Below are 23,168 nucleotides of genomic sequence, written 5' to 3'. Positions count from 1 at the left end.
CTTACTCATTCCTCAGCTCACATTTTGCTATTAGGCAATTCTTGCTAGCAGGCATATAATTAATACCATTACTTATGTCTTCATAACCTCAGTTCAAATAACTGTAAGAAAGCACCTCTACAAAATCTCTTCATATTGAATTCTTTTCCTACAGTTATTCAGTCTGTTCCTCCTTCAAATATACCCAATTCTTTCCTACCCATCGTCTGTTGTTCTTTCTCTCTTTGCCCTAAAAATATTTACTGATAGGGCATTAATACTAAAGGCCTGAACAATAATGAAATACAGTCTTATCCCCATCCCCAGAATCTTCCATTGATCTCATCAGTTGTATGCTTATCTAGTTGATATATTTTATCCTTTAAGCTTCTAAGTGGATTTTCATCAATTCTAAGTAGAGACACCTTTGGGATAAAATATGTTTTGAGTAGATAAATCCTAAATTTGGGCAGAATAAATGGTTTAGAGCTCCCTACGTATACCCTAAAGGTAGGACTGGGGCTAGGGTTTCACTGAACACGTTGGTGGGAAAACCAAGGAGGAAAGAACTGATCACTGGCACAGGTTTCTGTCCCTTTTTCCAAGCCAGTGAGGGTAGAGGGGAAAAAAAGGAGACAAAGAAAAAAGCCTGAGCTGGATCTGGAGGATCCAAGAATAGATGAGGCCTCAAGACACAGAAAGCTAGGTAGGGAAGTTCCCCATTCCAATTCCACACTCAGGACAGTAAGATGTTCTGGAAGTAAAGCATAAAAACTAGCCTGATATATTTGGGCAATGAGTACTTGACATTCTCGCTGATTATTCCAGAAAGTTTCAGACCATCTGATTCTACTACCACTAGCATCTATTGTCAGTGGATGCTTTGTGTACTAAGGAAACCATAGGCTATAACAAGACCATGGACACCATAGTGAATTCAGCAGCAGTAAGAGCCAATAACTCATTAGGAGGTGAAGACAAGTCCCATTTCAGGAGAAGCCAACAGTAGGGGGGGGACCATGTACCAGATGGTCACCCCCAATAATAACAAAGAAGCTTCCTTGAATCCCACTGTCACCTAGCAGAGAGAAAAAAGTGGCAAACAAATGTAAAGGACCATGTATAGAGAGTCTAGGCTTACATGGAAGGAACTAGCAAACTGAAGGCAAGAAGTCAGGCACTAAACTGAGTTAAGATAAACATTTACAAAAGGCACCTTTCCTGCGATTTCCAGCATGGGCTGGGAAGGAGAGACGGTTTGGATGTGGACCTCTGGTGAAGTCTGCCCCAGCCACAGGCCCAGAATACAGTCCCTCTGTGACTCTGAAGCCTAAGTCTGGGCCTGGCAATCCATCCCCTGCAGCTGCACAGGACTCCCTTGGCAAGGCCCCACACACCCTGCATGTAGCCCCTGTGGCCCAGAGAGAGTCAAACAGGAAGCAGTCAGTCCCTCTGCAAGCCCTCTGTGACCTGTGGGCTCTAAAGTCCTCTGTGTCTTCTGCCCCCACCACTGCCAGGCTCCCACCACACACCCGGCCGCTATGTACTAATCTTCTGCTCCCTGTCTGCACTCAAGAGTAGCCTACAGTCTGTGCAGCAACTCCAAATCAGTCCCAGCCTGGCCAAACTGGTGAACTTCTCCGCTACCTGGTGGCCAAACCATACCTTCTTCATCAAGGTCTGTGCCCCTTCCAAGTATGTCCTTACTTGGACACTCTCTCAGCTCTAGAGTATCATCTAAAGTTTCTTTATATCTTACAGGTACTCTTTCCACATAGTTGACAATTCTTTATGTTAAACTTCCCCTGATAAACCTAATGTATAGCTTGTTTTTTAAGATTTTCTTTATTTGTCAGAGAAAGAGCACACAGAGGGAGCAGCAGGCAGAGGGATAAGCAGGCTCCCTGCTAAGAAGCCCAATGCAGGACTCTATCCCAGAACCCTGGGATCATGACCTGAGCTGAAGGCAGACACTTAAGCAACTGAGACACCTAGGCATCCCCAACATATACTTTCTATCTCCTAATTGGACCCAGAGGGCTATATCCACCAAGTCTCAAAATCTGAGTCTGCCAATATTTCCACTTTCTCCATTTCCTCTCTATCTCTTGGACCATTCCCAGCCCTTCATGTCTCTTTCCTATAGAGGTGGTCTTGTACAGCCTTAGATCTATTTTATAAACCCTCCCCCAAAATACCATTTGTCAACTTAGAAACATATAAGGGTTCTTTCCTTCCTATCAGATCAAATATGAACTCCTATGTTGAGATTTTAAGGACCTCTGTGACCTGGCCTCACCAGCCCCACTGCCCATAAGGAATACTTCGTGCCAGGTAAGAGTCATATAGGTGCCTAGACCTCCTGATACCACATCCTACTGTCATGACTGTGTTTATGCTCCTCTCTTCTCCCTCTTTTACCACTTATCCCAGAGCCTTCTGGGACCAGTTCTAAGAGGCCCCATCCAAGAATTCTTTTGGAAACAATTTCTTCCTACGCTTTTGTCTGCATTGTCCTCATCACATAATTAGCATCTCATTATACCCTGTCTTAATTCTCCAACTAGAGATATAATCTCCCAGATTAACACTGTAATATGCTTCTCTATTTATTCATAGCTATTACCCTAACTTATTTTCAACTATACTTTAATTGTCTTACACAACTTTATTATTCTTCGCATAGTGGTAAGTTCAATGTTACATGATGGGAAAAGCAGACTAAGTCAAATAGTTTTAATCCTATGTAACAGTTATGTATAGGATCACTGAGAGGCTATATAAAATCTTCCTACAGCTTAGAAAAAGGCACCCCTTCCTCCAAACTGATGCAGCCTCACATCTGGTTACATAGCTTGGCAAATGGAACCCAGGCAGGATTTCAACTCAGCCCTATACAACTGTACATGGCAGCACTGGATTCATTAATGTATCACTGACCAAAAGAAGAGTCCAAGTGTATTATAAAAGAACTTTCAAAGAATGTTGTCCATTCAATTGTTTTAGTAGAATTTATGCTACTATATATCACTCTAGTCCTAGATAGTGTCTCCCAACTTGGGTATTAGATTAGTTTTATGGCAAATTTCATGTATTAGTTGCTATCTCATATAATTCTTCTCATGACCAATATTAATTGGGGGTCCAAGTCTATGCTAGGCCCTGGAGCTAGGCCGTGTGGAACAAATATAGTATCTGACTGGTTTACAGCTCAGTGAATCAATCTATATTGAGAAGAACATAATATTCTCATGTTATACTTACTGATAAACTTGTTTTGCATAGTCTCCAACAGTGCTTGGTGAGCATCTTCAGCTTGTAAAGCGTGTGAACATTCTCTAGCCAGTATGGTGCGCACAAGATGCTCCCCACATCCTAGAAATAAAAGGAAACCAAGAATAGTTGAGGAAAAGCAGTGCTAAACATCCTTGTCTTATTAGCATTAGAACACCCTTAAATGCCACTTAAGAAGTAGCTGTGTTGGAGAATAATTCAGTGATGGATGAAATGACTTCTATGAGCAATCTAGAATTTTGGTAATAAGACTCAGCAGAAAATAGAGAAACAAGTAACTGTCTAATATCAAAAGGAAATAGAAAAATAAAAGAAAACCCCTTTTTTATAGGAATGATTTACATGATGTAGCAATTCAGATTCTCTGCATAGGAATCTCCTAGGGTTCTGTGTCATTTCCATTATTGGGTAACTACAGAAATTCTGTTTTATAATTTATCTTTAAATTGTCCTAGTCTCTCATTTTGCCTCTGACACTCCACACACCTGGAAGCATGGGAGAAATCTACACAGCCAGGGGAAATATAGATCTCCATCTACCTACATTGCACTAAAATGTCTACCACACCTCAACAGCTGCAAAGTGGACTAATAAAACAGCAGCTTTCTCACCTTTTAATAGTAACTTACATAGCCTTCATGCATGAATACCCTGTAATTCTTTAAAAAAAAAAAAAAAGAGAGAGAGAGAGAGAGAATGCATTTTTAAATCCCTGGAGTAAACTGGGACCATTCAGACACACTAAGGGTAGGCATGATGGCGACGGGAAGCACTGCCTAGAATTACATTACAATTTGTATCTGTTAAAAGTAGAAACTGCCTGGCAAAGACAAAAGAAATTTAACTTATAGGTTAATAAGTTCAAATAAGAGATTTCTGGAGAAGGTGATTTTTTTTCTTAGCTAAAATTAAAAAGCTACTTTCATAAACACTGGAAGGGTAAACCTTTTAAAAAAAACTACTAAGTGGTAGGGCATCTGGACAGGTCAGTTGGTTAAGTGTGCCACTCTTGGTTTTGGCTCAGGTCATAATCTCATGGGTTGTAAGAGCAAGCCCCACATTGGGATCCACACTCAGTGGGAAGCCCGCTTGAACATCCTCTCCCTCTGCCCCTCCCTACTATGTACATACTCTCTCTCTCTCAAATAAATAAATCTTTAAAAAAAAATACTAAGTGCCACTTGAAATATTTATTATATATAAAATAAGTTGCATTAATTAAAATGCAAATATCCTCTTAATCCAAATGAGAACAGTTGCTTCCTATCTCTTAAAAAATAAAATCTTGAGGGAAGCAGCTCAGCATGGACACTGGATGCCTGACTTGCATACACCAAGTCCCACACACCTATGCTATGGTGGTACTGTCCTTCTCAGTCAAGCTTGCTTCAGTCCCCATGGGACAGGCCCTTGGGTAGCAGAAACCACTACCCACATTACATGTCCCAAACAGAGAGTTCTACAGGGCCTCTGTTCTGGTGGAGTTGATATCAGGGTCATTTCACAAGCAGACCAGAGCACACCTAGTTAAAATTCGCCACAGTCAGGCAAGGAACCAAATATTGCCCACAACAAAGGAGAGCCTCTGCAGATGACTGACCTGAAGGACAGAGCTGCCAAAACATAACAGCACAGTGTATACAGTACACATGGGAGACACTCCCTGAAATGTCAGACCCTGAGCACTACATAACCTCTTCTTCATAAGGCCATTACTTTCAGGAGCAGGAGACATAACAGGCTTTTCTAACACACAAAAGAAGGCAAGAACTTAAGACAGAATACCAAGATGGAGGAATTTATCCCAAATGAAAAAAAAAAAAGATAAAGCCACAGCCAGAGACCTAAGTGAAACAGATATAAGGAGCATGCCTGAAGGACAATTTAAAGCAACAATCATGATGCTTGCTAGGTTTGAGAAAAGAATAGGAGACATTCTATCCCTCACAACAGAGATAAAGGAGTTAAAAAAGAATTAATGGGAGATGAAGAACACAATAAATAAGACTGTAAATAGGCGTGATGCAATGAATAGTAGACTGGAAAAGGCAGAGGAATGAATGAGTGATCTGGAAGACAAATAATGGAAAATAATAAAGCTGAACAAAGAATTATGCAACTTGAGAATAGACTGAGGGAACTCAGTGACTCCATCAAATATAATAAATTAATAGCTGAGTCCCAGAAGAAGCAGGAAGAGAAGGGGGGCAATTTATTTATTTCAAGAAATAACAGCAGAAAACTTTCCTAATCTGCAAAAAGAAACAGACATCTAGATAAGGAGGCACAGAGAACTCCTATTAAAATCAACAAAAGCAGGCCAACACCAAGACATATTGTAATTAAATTTGCAAAATACAATGATAAGGGAAAAATCTTGAAAGCAAGAGACAAAAATAAGTCCTTAACCTACAAGGGACAACCCGTAAGGGTAGCTGCAGATTTCTCAATAAAAACTTGGCATGCCAGAAGAATGTGGCATGATAGACTCAAAGTGCTGAATAGGAAAAATCTACAGCCAAGAGCACTCTATCCAGCAAGGCAATCATTCAAAATAAAAGGAGAGATAGAGTCTCCCTGACAAACAAAACCAAAGGAGTTTATGACCACTTAACCAGCCCTGCAAGAAATATTAAAGGGGAGTTTTTGAGTGGAAAGGAGAAATCAAAAGGGATAAAGATAAGAAAGGATCAAAGAAAATCTCCAGAAACAATGACAAAACAAGTAATAAAATGGCAATAAATACATATCTATCAATAATTACTCTGAATGTATGGGATGCTGGGTGGCTCAGTCAGTTAAGCCGCTGCCTTCAGCTCAGGTCATAATCCCAGGGTCCTGGGATTGAGTCCCGCATTAGGCTCCTTGCTTGGCAGGGAGCCTGCTTCTCTCTCCACCTCTGCCTGCCACTCTGCATGCTTGTGTGTGCATTCTCTCTCTCTGACAAATGAATAAATAAATAAATAAAATCTTTTTTTAAAAAATAATTACTCTGAATGTAGATGAACTAATTGCTAAATGCTAACTAAATCAAGAAGTGCAGAGTGTCAGAATGGATAAGAAAACAAGACCTATCTATATGCTGCCTACAAGAGACTAGATTTAGACCTAAAGACACCTGCAAATTGAAAGTGAGGGGGTGGAGAAATATTTAATATGCAAATGGGTGTTAAAAGAAAGCCAGAATAGCAAAAACTTATATTGGACAAACTAGACTTTTCTGTTCTTGTATTGTTTTTTGTCTTTATATTCTTTTAGTTTTTTTCAAAGATTCTGTTTATTTATTTGAGAAAGAGAACAAGCACAAGTAAGGGGAGCAGGAGGCAGAGGAAGAAGGTGAAACTCAACAGGGAGCCAGATGCAGGGCTTGATCCCAGGATCCTGGGATCATGACCCAAGCCAAAAGTAGGCGCTTAACCAACTGACCCACCCAAGGGCCCGTATTGTGTGTGTGTGTGTGTGTGTGTGTGTGTGTGTGTGTGTTTTAAGACTTCATTTATTTTAGAGAGAGATCATGCACAAGCAGGGGGAGGAGCAGAGGGAGAGGAAGAGAGAGAACCTCAAGTAGACTCCCTACTGAGTGTGGAGCCCAGCATAAAGCTGGATCTCCCGAGCCAAAATCAAGAGTTGGACACCCAACTGACTGAGCTACTCGGGTGCCCCTGTTCTTGTACTGCTTTTATCCTGCTTTGGTATCAGAATAGTATGGGTCTCATGGAATAATTCTGAATATGTTCCCCCTATTCCACTGTTTATAAGATTTTGATAAAGATTATGCTGGAAGATTCTTGATTCCTAATTCAACTTTCATTCTTGTTATTGGTCTAAAAAGATTTCCTACTTCTTAGATTTAAGATTCATGATGAATCTTAGTAACCTGTGCATTTTTTTGGAATTATCTGGGTTTTTTTTCTAAGTTAATTGATTTGTTGGTGTAAAATTGTATATAGTAATCTGTTATCATATTATGTGTTTCTGTGGTTAACTGCTGTATTGTTTTCTATTTCTCATTTAGACTTTTGAGCCTTCTCTCTTTTTCTTCTTACTTAATGTAATTAAAGCATTGCCAGTTTGGGTTTTTGTTTTATTTTTAACTAGTCATTACTTTCAGTGTTATGTTATTGTGTAGTCTGGTCTCTATTTTACTTAAAATTTCTGGTTTTTCTTTATTTCCTTCCTCTACTAATTTTCAGCTAAGTTTCTTTTTTCTAGCTCCTTGTGTAATGTTATTTGAACTATTTTCTTAATACAAGCATTTATAGAATAAATTTCACTCTAACATCTGCTTTTGCTGCATCCCATGAGTTTTGGAGTATTATGTTTTCTTTTGTTTTGAGGCATATTTTGATTTGCCATTTGATTTCCTATTGGCCCATTGCTTGTGCAATAGTGTTTTGATATTTATATATTAAATATTCAATATTTACCTTGTAGATTTTTCATCTTTATTTTATTGTTGATCTTCAGTTTTTTACCACTGCGCTGGAAACTACAGTTGGTATGCTTTCAGCCTTCTTAAACTTATAATATTTATGTCTCTTTTTATGTGATTTAACCAGGTGATTTCTTTTGCATATACTTGAAGAAAATGTGTATTCTATTTTTCTTGGATGGAATGTGTTATATCAGTCTTTTAGAACCACATATTCTGAAGTATGCTTCAAGTAAAAAATGTTCTCGTTGAGAAAAAAATTAAAAGCTCACCTTCAAAAGATCCTGCCAAAGGTATTCCATTAGTTTATTAGAAATTAAGTTCTACATTAATTCACATAATGAGTAAAGGGTATCAAGGGATCTGAGCACCTACTGAGACTAAAGGAGAAGTATGATTCAACTTATAAGTAAAAAAATTCACAATAAAAGAAGGAGCATCTCTACCATCCACTCAGATTCCCCCACAGGTCCAGGGACAACGTAATGTTTCCTCATATTACTACTGTGCACACACATGCTTGCGCGCGCACGCACACACACACACACACACACACACACACACTACACTGGTAAAGGGTCTTAGCAATCAAAAAGAAATGTGGGCTACAATTATCAAATGGAAGAACCTCTCTTAAATAATGTTTATAAATTTTTAAATTTATGAAACACAAACTGCTATCACACACAATTCTCTGTTAGCTGGCATGTATTGTGACAGGTGTTAGGCACAAATAATCACCCTAAAAAATATTATCTATAACTATAAATCATTGTTAAGCCTTTCACATCAGAAATTGTCCCTTCATATGTACACCTCTCCTTCCCATTCTTTCATCCCTTCATGTCCTCCCTCAATGTATACATGCACAGATGCATATATACATATGTACATATTATGAATACACATACAATATATACTCATTTTAAAAAATACAAACCATTCAAAAAGTGTGAAAGTAACCATAAGAGACTCTCAATCTTAGGAAACAAACTGAGGGTTGCTGGAGGAGTGGGGGATGGGGTACAGGCTGATGGACATTGGAGAGAGTATGTGTAGTAATGAGCATTGGGTATTATATAAGACTGATGAATCATCAGACCTGTACCCCTGAAACAAATAATATATGTTAATTAATTGAATTTAAATTAAAAAGATAAATTTTATAAAAAGTGTGGAAGTTTTTTTTAAAAAATCACTTCATATTTTGGGGCAACTGGGTGGTTCAGTAGATTAAGAGTCTTCTTCTCCCTCTGCCCCTCCCCTGCTCATGTTCATGGTCTCTCACATAAATAGATAAAATCATAAAAAAAAAAAATCACTTGACATCTTCCCAAAAGTAACTTCCTTGTATTTTTTGGTAAAGTGTAAATGTAAATATCCTTCCATATCTGAGTATAATTTTATAAGCATCTACACTTAGAAGGAAGACCTAGAAATGCAATTTAATATATAACTTTCTGAGCAGAATTGTGGTGTTCCCTATTTTGTTAAATTTTTGCAACATTATTTTTATAATCAGGAAAAAGCAATAAAGCTAGTAGAAAAGAAACCATTTTTGACACTTACTATGTAAAGGCACTATGTAAAGCTCATGAAACTCCATAAATTTTAATTCCTTTTGTGTACATATTTGATGTTAAAGAGTGAAATGTAATACTTTAGAACAATAATAATTGTTAGGAAATTGGCATATTATAAGCTAAATGAGTGTTCAGAAGGTTATGTACACACGTCTCAAGTCAAAGAACTAAACCACATGAAGTTAACATTACATCAAAAATACACAATATGTGTCAGAGAGACTTTTGCTCCGTTGTTATACAAGAATATACAGGGTTTTCCAGTGATTGATTTTTCACCAAGAAACTTTTAAAATTATGTCTTCTATTCAGACATATATCACCTCTAACATAAGAGCGTTGACATCAAAAGCTTGTTCTCCTGCAGGTTCCAATCAAAGAAAAGTTTGACTTATGTGGTTTTACCCACAAAATTCCAAGGTTTCTTAGAATATGCTGCCAGATAGCTGAAGTGTGATTCAAAGGCAAACAGTTCCATTCATTATACACAGATATGAAGAAATAAGCCTTTCATTGTGTCCTCCTTTTGTCCTTATTCAGGCAAGTGTGTAAGTATACTCTCAGATTTTAGCAGAAAACATGAATTATATATCAAATGAGGAGCTAATAACAAACCTAGAAAAAAAAGTGATATGGGCATACCTCATAGATATTGCAGGTTCAGTTCCAGACCACTGCAACAAAGTGAGTCAAATAAATGTTTTGGTTTCCCAGTGCATATGAAAATTATGCTTACACTATACTCTAGTTTATTAAGTGTGCAATAACATTATGTCTAAAAAAATGTACATACCTTAATTAAAAAATACTCTATTGCTAAAAAATGGTAACCATCATCTGAGCTTTCAGAAAATCATAATAACTGGCCAGAGATCACCATAACAAATATAATAATAATGAAAAAGTTTGAAATATTGCGAGAATTACCAACATGTGACACAGACACAAAGTGATCAAACGCTGTGCGGAAAATGGTGCCAAGAGACTTGCTCAACACAGGGTTGTTACAATTCTTCAATTTGTTTAATAAAAAAAAAATGGAATATCTGTGAACCACAATAAAGTGAAGCAAAATAAAATGAGGTGTCAGTAAATATCAAGTTCTAAAAGAACTTATTTTAGCATCAGTAAGAATGACAACTGCATGGATTGAAACACACAGTGAATTCTAACTTACATTCTAAAAAACATCTGTCACCTCTGAAAGATGCTATGGAACCAATTCACTATTCTGAAAACTGTTAAGTTAAAATAAGGAATCTAGCATTTCTCTGTTCTTCCTAGAGGAACTATACAGCACAGTAACAACAGTCTATGAAGGAAAATTTTCACCACAGAAGTATCTCAACTAATAAATTTAGGTTAAATCTAACCTCAAGTTAGAATTAAACAGAATTAAAATATAATCACTTGTAACCTATAATGTGATAAATGCTATAGGCAACAATCGTCAATAGCTCCTAATACCGCAAAAAGACACAACCAGACATTAAATATTACTTGATAAAATTACACTGTTGTAGTTTTGCCCCACACCAAAAAATTTATACCTGAATCTGAACAAACCTCTAAATTTAATGATCAATTTCCACAAATAAAGAGCATTTGCAAAAAACCTATAGTTAACATCATACTCAATGGTGAAAACCTGAATTGTTTCTCCCTAAGATCAGAAACAAGGTAATGATGCCTGCTTTTTTCACTCCTATTCAACAATATTCTAGAAGTTCAAGCCACTGCAATAAGGCAAGAAAAAGAAATAAAAGGCATAAAGATCAGAAAGAAAGAAGCAAAACTGCTTTGCAGAGAACATAACTGTTTATGTAAAATCCAAGGTCATATACAAAACAACTACCAGGTTCTTCCTATCTTGTTAGTAGTCTAGGGCAAAGGTGAGCAACAGACAGCTACCTGGTACTTACCAGTCCCCAAAATGTTGACTTGATTTCTTTTCCCATCTACTCACTCATCAGATTGTTGCTAAGCACCCACTTGGTGCTAGGCCCAGAGTGCACAGCAGTTGGCAGGCCCACTGTTGCATAATGTCAGATATCCCCAGTGGTGTTGGACCCCTACTTAACTACTGAGTATTCAGTCAACTGTCATTCTGGCCAGTCCAGATGCCATGCCTTCATTGTGTATCTTACAGATCAACCATGAGGATTTAGATGAGAACCCTGGATTCATTAGGAACCCTAGTCATTCCCATAGTCCACTATGAGTCACTCTCCACGGCCCAGTCATCTCCCACTATTCCCAATCCTAAGCCCAGTCTAAGCTCACTCCTTCCCAAGTGTGCTTCCTGTTTCTGAGACTCCAATATGCCCCACACTCAAAGACTTCAAAATTATAATATGTCTCCTCTCTTGTGAGAATTATAATACATCTTTTCTCTCGTGGGGATCCTTAAACTTTCAAAACTCACAATAAAGATGAATTCACAATAAAAAATTACAAACCATACATGTGTGCACATGCACATGCACACACACACACGCACACTTATAAGATGGAATGAGGAGATGTAAAAATAGAAGGATTATCAAACAAAAAACTAGTACTAGAAAAAATGGGGACAATCATATTGTTAAAACAAGATAAAAGTAATTTAGGTTGTATAGTCTACATTTCTCTGTCAAATATTCTTCTTTTATTTTTATAACAACTCTTTAAAAATTTAAAAATCATTCTTAGCTCATAGGCTGTACAACTATAGGCCACAGGCTAGATCTGGCCCATTATTTGTAATTTGACTATCCCCGTAATAGAAAAATTTGTAGTACAAAGATTAAAAAGAAGAGAGATCATAAATTTAAAAAACAGAGCAATCTGGTAGCAGGTGCCAGGGGGAGGTATGTGGATTTTTCAAGGCACCAAATGAAACTCTTAAAATTAGAAGAAAATTGTTTAAAACTCAATGAAGAGAGAAAAATAAAACGTATACCTATTGGTGGGAGACCTAAAAAGCACCCTAGGATGATAAAGAGAAGGTAAATAAGGCATTAAGAAGCCTAGAGTATAAAATGAGAATATCCAACAGATTAATAGGCATTTTGAAATAGAGAAAAGAAAGAATGGGGTGAGGGAGTACTAATATATTTGAAGAGAAAATGAATAAGAGTTTCCAGAATTTAAGTTACAAGGAAATTCTTAAATTGAAGATGCATACAGTGTTCAAAAGATGAGTAACAACAAACACATCCTTAGGTATACCATAGTGAACCTCTGAACCAAAGATAATTAAAAACTAATCATAGGGTCCCTGGGTGGCTCAGTTGGTTAAGCATCTGCTATCAGCTCAGGTCATGATCTCAGGGTCCTGGAATCAAGCCCCACGTTGGGCTCCCTGCTCAGTGAGGAGAGTGCTTCTCCCTTTCCCTTTATCCACCCCCAACTCATGCTTTCTAAATCTCTCTCTCAAATAAATAAATAAAATCTGTTTTAAAAAATAAAAAATATAAATATAAAAATAAAAACTGATTTTTATTTTTATAAAAATATAAAAGTAAAAAATGATCATAAAGAGGGATCACCTACAAAGAAATTAAAAATTTAACTGATACATTCCCAACCAACAAAAGAGGCCAGAAAACTAACATCTTAAAGATGCTAAGTCAATAAACAGAAAATAACTTATCAACCTAGAATCAGTTACTGTTCAGACATACAATGACAAATTCATTCCTTTTGAGATTTTAGCTCCCAGGTTACTTCTACCCTTCCCAAGACTACTTCTTATCATTAATTCTGCTGATTTTTTTAAAAGATTTTATTTATTTGACACAGAGAGAGAGAGAGAGGAAGCACAAGCAGGGAGAGCAGGAAAAGCGGGAGCTCAATGTGAGTCTCAATCCTAGGACCCTTATATCTGACTTGACCCAAAGGCAGATGCTTAACTGACTGAGCCACCCCAATTCCTGCTGCTTTTAATATTTACATATAGGATTCTCCCAACACCTTGGCATCTAGATTCTCTGATATCCTCTCTTCAAGTTATCCACACTACCTCATATATTCACTCCCATAACTATGTCATTATCAATAACATTACCTCCTCCAGTCTCAACTGCAATCATCCCATCCCTCCCATCTTTCTAGCTCACCTCTTGGGCACTTTAATTTCAACATTCCCTTCACCTCAACAAAAACTGCCATCTATTAATTCTGTTGGTTTTTTTTTAAGAAATGAGGATCTTTTTTTTTTTTTTAAGATTTTATTTATTTATCAGACAGAGAGGGCGAGAGAGCAAGCACAGGCAGACAGAATGGCAGGCAGAGGCAGAGGGAGAAGCAGGCCCCCCGCCGAGCAAGGAGCCTGATGCGGGACTCGATCCCAGGACGCTGGGATCATGACCTGAGCCGAAGGCAGCTGCTTAACCAACTGAGCCACCCAGGCATCCCAATTCTGTTGGTTTTAAACTGTCCTGAACTTCTCCTGGGGCCTCACCTACTTCCTTATCCAGCTAAAATTCCAATACCTCACCAACTTATATCCATTCTCTTAGTCCTGAAAGCTTCCATATTTCCCTCACTTCATCAAACTTGTCTGCCAGAAGCCCACCCTTGAGTATTGGTCAAAAGTACTAAATGAGGCTGCAAAAACAAAAACAAAAACAAACAAAACAAAAAACCCAAACCTCAGTGCCTTAACATAACAAAAATATAATTCTCATTAATGTTAGAGGTTGTACTTGGGTCACCAGAGAATGTGCTCCACAGAGCAACTCAGGAACAAACCTAGGCTGATTGGTCTGTACCTGCATCTCCTGGATCATACCTCCTCCAGAATAAGAGGGCCATGCAGGACCTGGAAGTCACACATATCATATCCATTTCAGTCCAGGGGCCAGAAATAGTCACATGGTCTCAGGCAGCAACTATGGGGCTAGGAAATATGGAGGAGCACAGGAATAATCAGGGAGCATTACATTAAATGTCCCTCTCATCTGACTAAATCTATCTTCCCATGCCTGCACCTGCACAGCTAAATGAGGTACAGCATCCATCCTGTGACAGTCGGGTGACAAAAGAGCAGGAAGGCATACCCATGGAGGAATGTACGAGAGAAAGGCCAGACCAGGTACCAGGCAACATTGTTGGGTAGCCCAATCAACCCCAGGCTCCTTCCAGGTTTCCTGTTACATGAGATCTAAACTGAAAGAGAATAAAAACTATCTGTTTAAACCACTGTAATTGAGTTCTCTTTTTTAAGCCCAAATGCATTCTTTTTTTTTTTTCATTTTTTTCCTTTTGGCATAATATATACAAACATAAGATTTACCATTTAACCATTTTTTAAGTGTGTAATTCAGTGGCATTCATAGTGCTGTACAACCATAACCACCATCTACCTCTAGAACTTTTCATCTTCCCCAAACTGAAACTCTGCGCACATTCAACAACTCCCCATTTCCTCTCTCCCTCCAGTCCTCACAACCACCAACCTGCCCTCCGTCTCTACGAATCTGATATTCTAGATACCTCATATCACTAGTAGTATACATTTTTGTCCTTTTGAGACTGACTTATTTTATTTAACATAATGTCTTCAAGGCTTATTCATATTGCAGCACGTTTCAGAATTTCCTTCCTTTTTAAGTCTAAATAATATTCATTGTTTTATATATATGATTTTGTTTTTCCTTTTATCTATCAGTGGACATTTGGGCCAAATCCATTCTTAATCTATATACAGAGCTATGTGCTGAAGTAGAAAATTGCTCAGAAAGCTTTACACTGAAACATGACAACTTCTAGCTACTTCCCCAATTCAAACAAAACTGCACTTAGTCAAATATAATTTGTGATGAGTTCAAGCAGGTATATTTATCAGATATCCATTAGCAGGAATACATGAAAAAGATTATTTGGTCTAAGCACGTATTTTCACTGAGTTATTCTGGAAAGTCCATGATATATTTAATAGCTACCAACCAACCAAATTTCTTAATTTATTTGAATAAATGAGAGTCATTTTGATTAAAATAAATCTTTTATGATGCCTGAAAAGTAGAGCCTTACATATTTAAGAGTACTTTTTTTAGTAGGGAGAAGCACAGGGGAGAGGGAAAGAGAGTCTTTTTTTTTTTTTTTTAAAGATTTTATTTATTTATTTGACAGAGAGAGATGACAAGCAGGCAGAGAGGCAGGCAGAGAGAGAGGAGGAAGCCTGATGCGGGGCTCAATCCCAGGACCCTGAGATCATGACCTGAGCCAAAGGCAGTGGCTTAACCCACTGAGCCACCCAGGTGCCCCAGAAAGAGAGTCTTTTTTTTTTTTTTTAATTTTTTATTTTTTATAAACATATATTTTTATCCCCAGGGGTACAGGTCTGTGAATCACCAGGTTTACACACTTCACAGCACTCACCAAATCACATACCCTCCCCAATGTCAATAATACCACCTCCTTCTCCCAAACCCCCTCCCCCCGGCAACCCTCAGTTTGTTTTGTGAGATTAAGAGTCACTTATGGTTTGTCTCCCTCCCAATCCCATCTTCTTTCATTGATTCTTCTCCTACCCACTTAATCCTCCATGTTGCATCACCACTTCCTCATATCAGGGAGATCATATGATAGTTGTCTTTCTCCGCTTGACTTATTTCGCTAAGCATGATACGCTCTAGTTCCATCCATGTTGTTGCAAATGGCAAGATTTCATTTCTTTTGATGGCTGCATAGTATTCCATTGTGTATATATACCACATCTTCTTGATCCATTCATCTGTTGATGGACATCTAGGTTCTTTCCATAGTTTGGCTATTGTGGACATTGCTGCTATAAACATTCGGGTGCATGTGTCCCTTTGGATCACTACATTTGTATCTTTAGGGTAAATACCCAATAGTGCAATTGCTGGGTCATAGGGCAGAAAGAGAGTCTTAAGCAGACTCCCCGCTAAGCGCAGATCCCTATGCAGGGCTTGATCTCACCACCCTGAGATCAGGATCCTGAGCCCAAGAGTCAGATGCTCAATCAGCTAAGCCACCTAGGTGCATTTTTCTATGAATTTTTATGTTACAGCCAGATTCATGTTTAAATCCAGCTGAGTGACTTTGGAACTCTTCATTTAAGCTTTAGTTTCTTCAGCAGTAAAATGAGAAATCCAAGTAGCAGCTATTTCATGAAGCTACTACTCAGTAGCTTCATGAAACAACGCATATAAAACATATGAAACAATGCATATAAAACACTGAGTGTGGGGTTGGACCCTTAGTAAGCAGTTAATAAATACTACAAAGAGGGTAATAACCTTCTTAAAGGAAAACCATTTTCTATCATTTTCTTGTCCTCCTCAATCCAGTCTCTGTATTTTTCTTCTATTATGTATGACAAGGTGATCCTCAGCTAGCCTGACCATCATCCTGAGAGCCTAGAATATAGTTAAAAAGGAGTTTAGCCTTTGATTTGCTATTCTGAAGGCTACTGCCTCAAAGCAAGCTGAGCCTTCACACAGAGGCAAAATGATGACCTGAGTAAACATTTCATTATCAAAACAAAAAAATAATAATATGAAAAAGTCTCTCTTAGCCTAGCAGAAAACATTTTAATTACCATTATCCAGGAATTATGGGCTATGCATGATTTTTGTTTATTTATTCTTATTATTTTCCCTAATTTCTATAATAAATGCCATTTTCCCCCCAATAGGTTTATTGCCTGACTTTAATATTACACTCCTATATCACAATACTTCCTCTTATAGCAAGATAGTAAAGAGCAACACAGAATCTCCCATAACAGGATTTGGTCCCACTTAATTCCCTATACCTGAGTTCATGAGTTGGTAAGGGAGACTGAACTAATGAGTGCTACATGTGTTTTATTCATCTAACCTTCATCACACATTTAGTATTTTCACTTCAGCTCTAGTGATAAATGGCAGCCTTTAAACTAAGAAAATTAAAAATATGCAAACATAGGAGTGCCTAGGAGGCTCAGTCTGTTAAGTGTCTAACTCTTCATTTTGGCCCAGGTCATGATCTCAGGGGCTGTGAGATCAAGTCCCACACCAGGCTCTGCACTGGGCATGGAGCCTGCTTGAGATTCTCTCTCTTCCTCTGGAAGCCCCCATCCCTCTTCCTCTCTTAAAAAAAAAAAAAAAAAAAAAGGCATACGTAATAGCCCCCAAAAATCCTGTTGTCAAATCATGTTTTAGTTCCAAAAGTTAAGTAACAAACTGAAGTGTTGCAATAAGGACAGAGAAATAAAACTTTATCAACTCTTGGCTGACATTTAAGATATATCATCATCATTTCAAGACAATTTTTAATCCTTTTTTATCTTTGTCTCAATTTAATAGTGACAGTACAATAATTAAAAGAACATTATGTATCCAATTTTTTATGCAGTTATCAAAGGTAGAGTTTTAATATAGTGTTCAAATGGTAGAAGATTATAATTCCTCCACAGGACCTTAAAGTGAGATTAGGATTTTAAAGTATAACTCTTAATCTCACAGATATTGCTCTTTTTTGGGAGACTTTATTTCTTCTAAACAACTCTAACCTCAGTTCTAATACAAAGAGCCCCCAGAGGAGTAAAATGAAGTTGCATTTACAGAAGAGACATAACCCACATTCCCAGGCAGCCTGCATACATGAGTACAGGATCAGCGGCAACAAAAGCTCACATTCAGTACCACTGGCACACCACACATCTCCAAGGATTACCGATGATTGTGAAGTATTTATGTCGTCTTATAAATGCTGCCATTCACTCTCACTGTGGCTAGTGGGCATCTGAAAAATCTTTCAACACATCCCCTGTTAGAAATCCACAGGGACAGATAAGTAATGAGGAAAGGCCTTTCCAAATTTAAAAGGAAACATTTGGTACTTCAGTTTCCAGTATTGCAACATCTCTTTTTCAACAAAGGAATTTATTACATAGTACGTCACCTTTTCCCTGTCAGAGGATTTACTGCCAATTTTGGAGTTAGGTTACTTCTGGTTTTCAAGCCTGTCTTGTGAAATTAAAGAGAGGACTGCCTTAAAAGTGATAGAACACACATGATTTCAGTCTTCACAGTGTCCCCACGGTTATCAAACCTGGAACCTATTATATGCAAGAAGAAAACATAAGGAGCTTTATAAAGAGATGGAATAAGTACTGAAGATGTCTAATCCAGTCAAGTCTAAAGGTTACATTCACCAATACACATTTAGTGTTTCCTCAATATTCAGTTCTCTCTAACACATAACCCATCAGCACACTTTAGATATTTATAGTATTTGATCAGAAGCAACTCAAGCTTTTCCAAAATTTTTGGTCAATAATAAACAACCATAAGAGAAACCAATTTTATAAATTAGTTTCTAGAGATCTCATCGTTTACAAACTAGGATGTGATTAATATATTCCTTAGCATTTCAAAATTACTTGAAGTACAGAAAAATATATTAGAACAGTTATAATTAAACATAGGAAAACTCTCATTTACAGCACACTGCCAAGAATATGCTACATACATTAAATGCCTGATAATTATGACTTATTATCACTATTATCAATTTTATTGAGAAGGTATAACCAAACCACAAAAGATTCACCTGTCTGAGTAAGAGGTAGCTACATAAATGAGAAGAGTTGCAATTCTATGAATGTCAATACTTACACAAATTTTAAAAACAAAGAAAAAGCTCCAACAGAAATGAGTAGTGAAAGGCCTTTATCCAATCTGCCATATAAAAAAGAGTCTGTGGTTAACAGCACAGGGGCACCCTCTCCCAGAGCTGGAGCCACCCCTTCTTTCCCTTGTTTCTCCTTGTCAAATTCACGTCTCAATGTGGGAATGCACCCCATATTCATTCTGAGTGTGTGTAAAGATAGTAAAATAGTATCTTGTTCTCTGACTTAAATATTCTAAATTTAGTTATCTAAGTTACAACACTCTGATTAGAGCACCTGGGACAAATGGTGCCAAGCAGGGGGAAAAAAATCAGAGAAAAACTACCTCACTACAAGTGATGTTCTTAGCTATGATGGAACCCCTAAAATCCTATCACTGCTGTTGCATTTGTCTGGGAAACATACTATATGCATAAGCATTAGACTTATCTACATTTGAAACTTCATTAGGGCAGTAGACACAAAAGAAGCATCACTGTTCGTAATGTTAAGTTGATGCTCTTATACATCTCTACCCAGAGTCCTGTTCCATTAGAGAGAAAACCCCAGATGAGGAGAACCACCTCCAGGTGTAGAACCTGAAATGCCTCACTGAAGATCTCCATGCCTCAGCTTCCTCACTGGAAAAAATAAATGGCTTAGCTTAAATGGTCTTAAATTCCTCATAAGAAAAAATTTTATACCTGTAAGTACTTTTAAAACTTCAATAACATTCCAATTAGAATTTAGTTGAGAGGCTTGCAATGAGCAGACAACTTATGGGAAACACCTTATAAAATGCTGTTAATTAATAAAGTAACATGTTTAGATTAAATTCACCTATAGAGAACTTTCTTTTTTAAGGGGGAAAATAAAAGGTCATGACTCACAGACTCACCATTAATTGATTATTACTATGTATCTGGGTCTTTCACAAACATCACTTTATTAAAGCTTTACAATTAACTTGTAAGGAAGGCATTGGAACCCCCACTGGGCAAATAAGAAAAAAGTAAATTGGAAAAACAAAGAATCTAAGATCCAATTCTTATAACTCTAAGTAACATGCTTGTTCCATGGTGGTCCACCAATACAGAAATCATGCTAATACCATCATGCAAAAAAAGGAGATAGAGAAAACCTCAAAAGCCTCAAAAACCTAAGTAAAGATCAAAGTAACAATTACCTACAGATAAATAGCACAACAAAACTTGATACCAACACTTAGGACTACAGACAGCTCCCAGTTTAAACCACAACATCCTTGAAACAATCACTAATCAAGTCCCAAAGGAATAATATTAAAGTCGGAGGGATGCTTGGGTGGCTCAGTCAGTTAAGCGTTTGCCTTTAGCTCAGGTCATGGGAATGGGTTGGGCTCCTTTCTCCCTCTCTCACTCCCCCATTTGTGCTTTCTTGCTCATTCTCTCTCTCTCTCTCTCTCTCTCTGTCAAATAAATAAATAAAATCTTTAAAAATAACAATAATAATATTAACATTGGAGATTTCATTTTGCAACAAGGCCATAGTGTGCATTTTATGAGTAAAAAAAGCCAAGATGCAGTTATAAACATCTATAATAACATAGGTGCAAGGTAAAATAGTTCAGTACACATATTGATTATATATATTTACAAAGCTTTCAAGCAGAACATAAGCAAGACAGTTATACTATACCATAAATTTAACCTGTAACTACTAAGCTGGCCATATATACTAAATATTTAATTAATAATTTCTTAATGACAAAACTTAGAAGTAATTTATGGGGGTGATTTGAATGGCCACAGCCTCTTTAAAAACTGGAAAAGGAAGTCTGAGTTGATGTCATTTCTCAATAAATTTCTCTGTACAAAGGAGAGGCAATATAAATCATTTCATCATTTTTAAAGTTGTATTCAGAGCTCAAAAACAACATTCAGTTTTAGAGGCCTCACAGAGTATGACGGGGAAAAAGTTCTAAATCTCTTCACTAGTCACTGCTTATCCCTTTCACTAGTCAACAGTGTCAAGGTAGTTCTGACATTGGAGAAAGACACAAAAGTTCTGAAGGTAAGAGAGGAAAATGGTAATCATATTCATTTGTCTACGTTAGAGTAGAATTTAAGGAATAACAGTTAAAAAAAAAAAAAGAAAAGAAAAGGGTCCAAAAGCTATCTTACCACCAACTAGCAGAAAAACCATATAAGCAGATAAAAGAAGGGAAAAGCAAAATAGGTAAGCCACCTCAAATAAAACATCTAGTAAAAGGCCAATAGACAATATAAAATTTAGCATCTCTCTAGGTTTTCATTTGACATCATTATTAAGAAAATGCTAGCTAAAGAAGAAAATACAGGGTGCCTGGGTGACTCAGTGGGTTAAGCCACTGCCTTCAGCTCAGGTCATGATCTCAGGGTCCTGGGATAAAGTCCCACATCAGGCTTTCTGCTCAGCAGGGAGCCTGCTTCCCTCTCTCTCTCTCTCTCTCTCTCTGCCTACTTGTGATCTCTCTCTGTCAAATGAATAAAATCTTAAAAAAAAAAAAAGAAGAATATACATTCATTTGTATTACTTGCTTAAACTTTTATTTTAACCATGATACTTACTACAATTTAATTCAAAAGTTGTCTAAGACTGTGCTTCCTAAGGCGTAAGAGTTATCTTTGCCTAAAATTAAACACTCTCAGGAAATTCAGAGAATTTTCCATGAAAAACCATGTATAGATTCCATAGGGTCCACAAATCCCAAATTAAGAATCCACACAGCTATGGCTTTATTTCAAAATCTATAAGCATAGGATTATAAATCAGGAAACTAAACTTTCACTTCGATTGCCAATAAAAATATATCTTCTGCTGGGATCATGAACTCCATGTGACAAAGGCAATAGTGACACTATCATTACCTAGTGACTAACATGGAAATTGCAGTGAAAATACCAAAATTAGATTATCATGTTAGACTCATACTATTTCCAATAAGAAATAAGGATCCTCGGAGAATTGCTGGTTCTGGACCTGACTAAGGCCGTGTCCAAGAGGAGTAAGAGAGGTCTTGTTCTCCCTAAAAGCAAGAAAACTATCAAAGATAGTTATGTCAAAGAAAAGTGAATCAAACTTAAATATATTTTTTTCTAAGATTTTATTTATTTATTTGACAGAGAGAAATCACAAGTAGATGGAGAGGCAGGCAAAGAGAGAGAGGGAAGCAGGCTCCCTGCTGAGCAGAGAGTCCGATGCGGGACTTGATCCGAGGACCCTGAGATCATGACCTGAGCCAAAGGCAGCAGCTTAACCCACTGAGCCACCCAGGCACCCCAGAAGTGAATCAAACTTAAAGGGGCTTTTATGGACAAAAGATGGAACAATTTTACCAGCAAAAAGAATGATGGTTCTAAATTACGTAATGTCAATTACAAACAAGATTGACTCAATCCTCTGTATTAGATGTATGAAATGTGCTCCTTTTTAGTACAAATATTTTCTTCAATCTCATCTGTGTTCCAAACATAATGTTTACCATATAATCTATGATTACGAACATATGAAAAAACAAGAAATGTGCCTTATACGTTAGAGAAGGAACAGCCAACAGAAACAGGCTACTAATGACTCCAATGTTGGAATTATCACATGAGAACCTTAAAATAATCAGGATAATTATTTTATGTAACTACTTAATAGAAAAGAGGGAACTTTTCAAAAAAAATATGGGAAATCTCAGCAAAGAAAAAATTCAAATATGAACCAAATAAAATAAAAAATATACTATAAAAAAATGAAAAATGCATTCAACAGACGTAGGAGTAAATAAGAGACAGCTAAAGAAAAAAAAAATCAGTGAACTTAATAATAGTCATGAGAAACTACCCATACTGAAACACAAAGAGGAAAAGAATGACTAAAAATGGAACAAAGCGGAGGAGTCAAGATGGCGGAGAAGTAGCAGGCCGAGACTACTTCAGCTAGCTGGAGATCAATTAGATAGCTTATCTAAAGATTGCAAACACCTGAAAATCCATCGGCAGATCGAAGAGAAGAAGAACAGCAATTCTGGAAACAGAAAACAACCACTTTCTGAAAGGTAGGACCGACAGAGAAGTGAATCCAAAGCGACGGGAAGATAGACCCCGGGGGGAGGGGCCGGCTCCCAGCAAGCGGCGGAGCAACCGCGCACAAAATCAGGACTTTTGAAAGTCTGTTCCGCTGAGGGACATCGCTCCAGAGGCTACCCGGGGCAAAGCCCACACGGGGTCAGCGTGGCCTCAGGTCCCGCAGGGTCACAAA

The 23,168-nt window shown here is 37.4% G+C and overlaps 1 protein-coding gene across 4 annotated transcripts in view; it reads right to left on the bottom strand.

Moving 5' to 3' along the window:
* Positions 1 to 23,168, bottom strand: part of TASP1 (taspase 1) — a 277,276-nt gene that overhangs the window by 103,121 nt on the left and 150,987 nt on the right. For all 4 annotated transcript variants that reach the window (XR_009405434.1, XM_059406523.1, XM_059406522.1 and 1 more), the window contains exon 11: positions 3,244 to 3,354. Coding sequence is in view for 3 of the 4 variants with exons in the window: in XM_059406523.1 (XP_059262506.1) it covers positions 3,244 to 3,354 (111 nt within the window). In the remaining variant the exon portion in view is untranslated. The remainder of the gene's footprint in view (positions 1 to 3,243; positions 3,355 to 23,168) is intronic.

This window comes from Mustela nigripes, chromosome 7, assembly GCF_022355385.1.
Source record: "Mustela nigripes isolate SB6536 chromosome 7, MUSNIG.SB6536, whole genome shotgun sequence".
Lineage (NCBI taxonomy): Eukaryota > Metazoa > Chordata > Mammalia > Carnivora > Mustelidae > Mustela > Mustela nigripes.
Note: the sequence above shows the minus strand (reverse complement) of the source record. Positions and strands in the feature narration are given on the sequence as shown.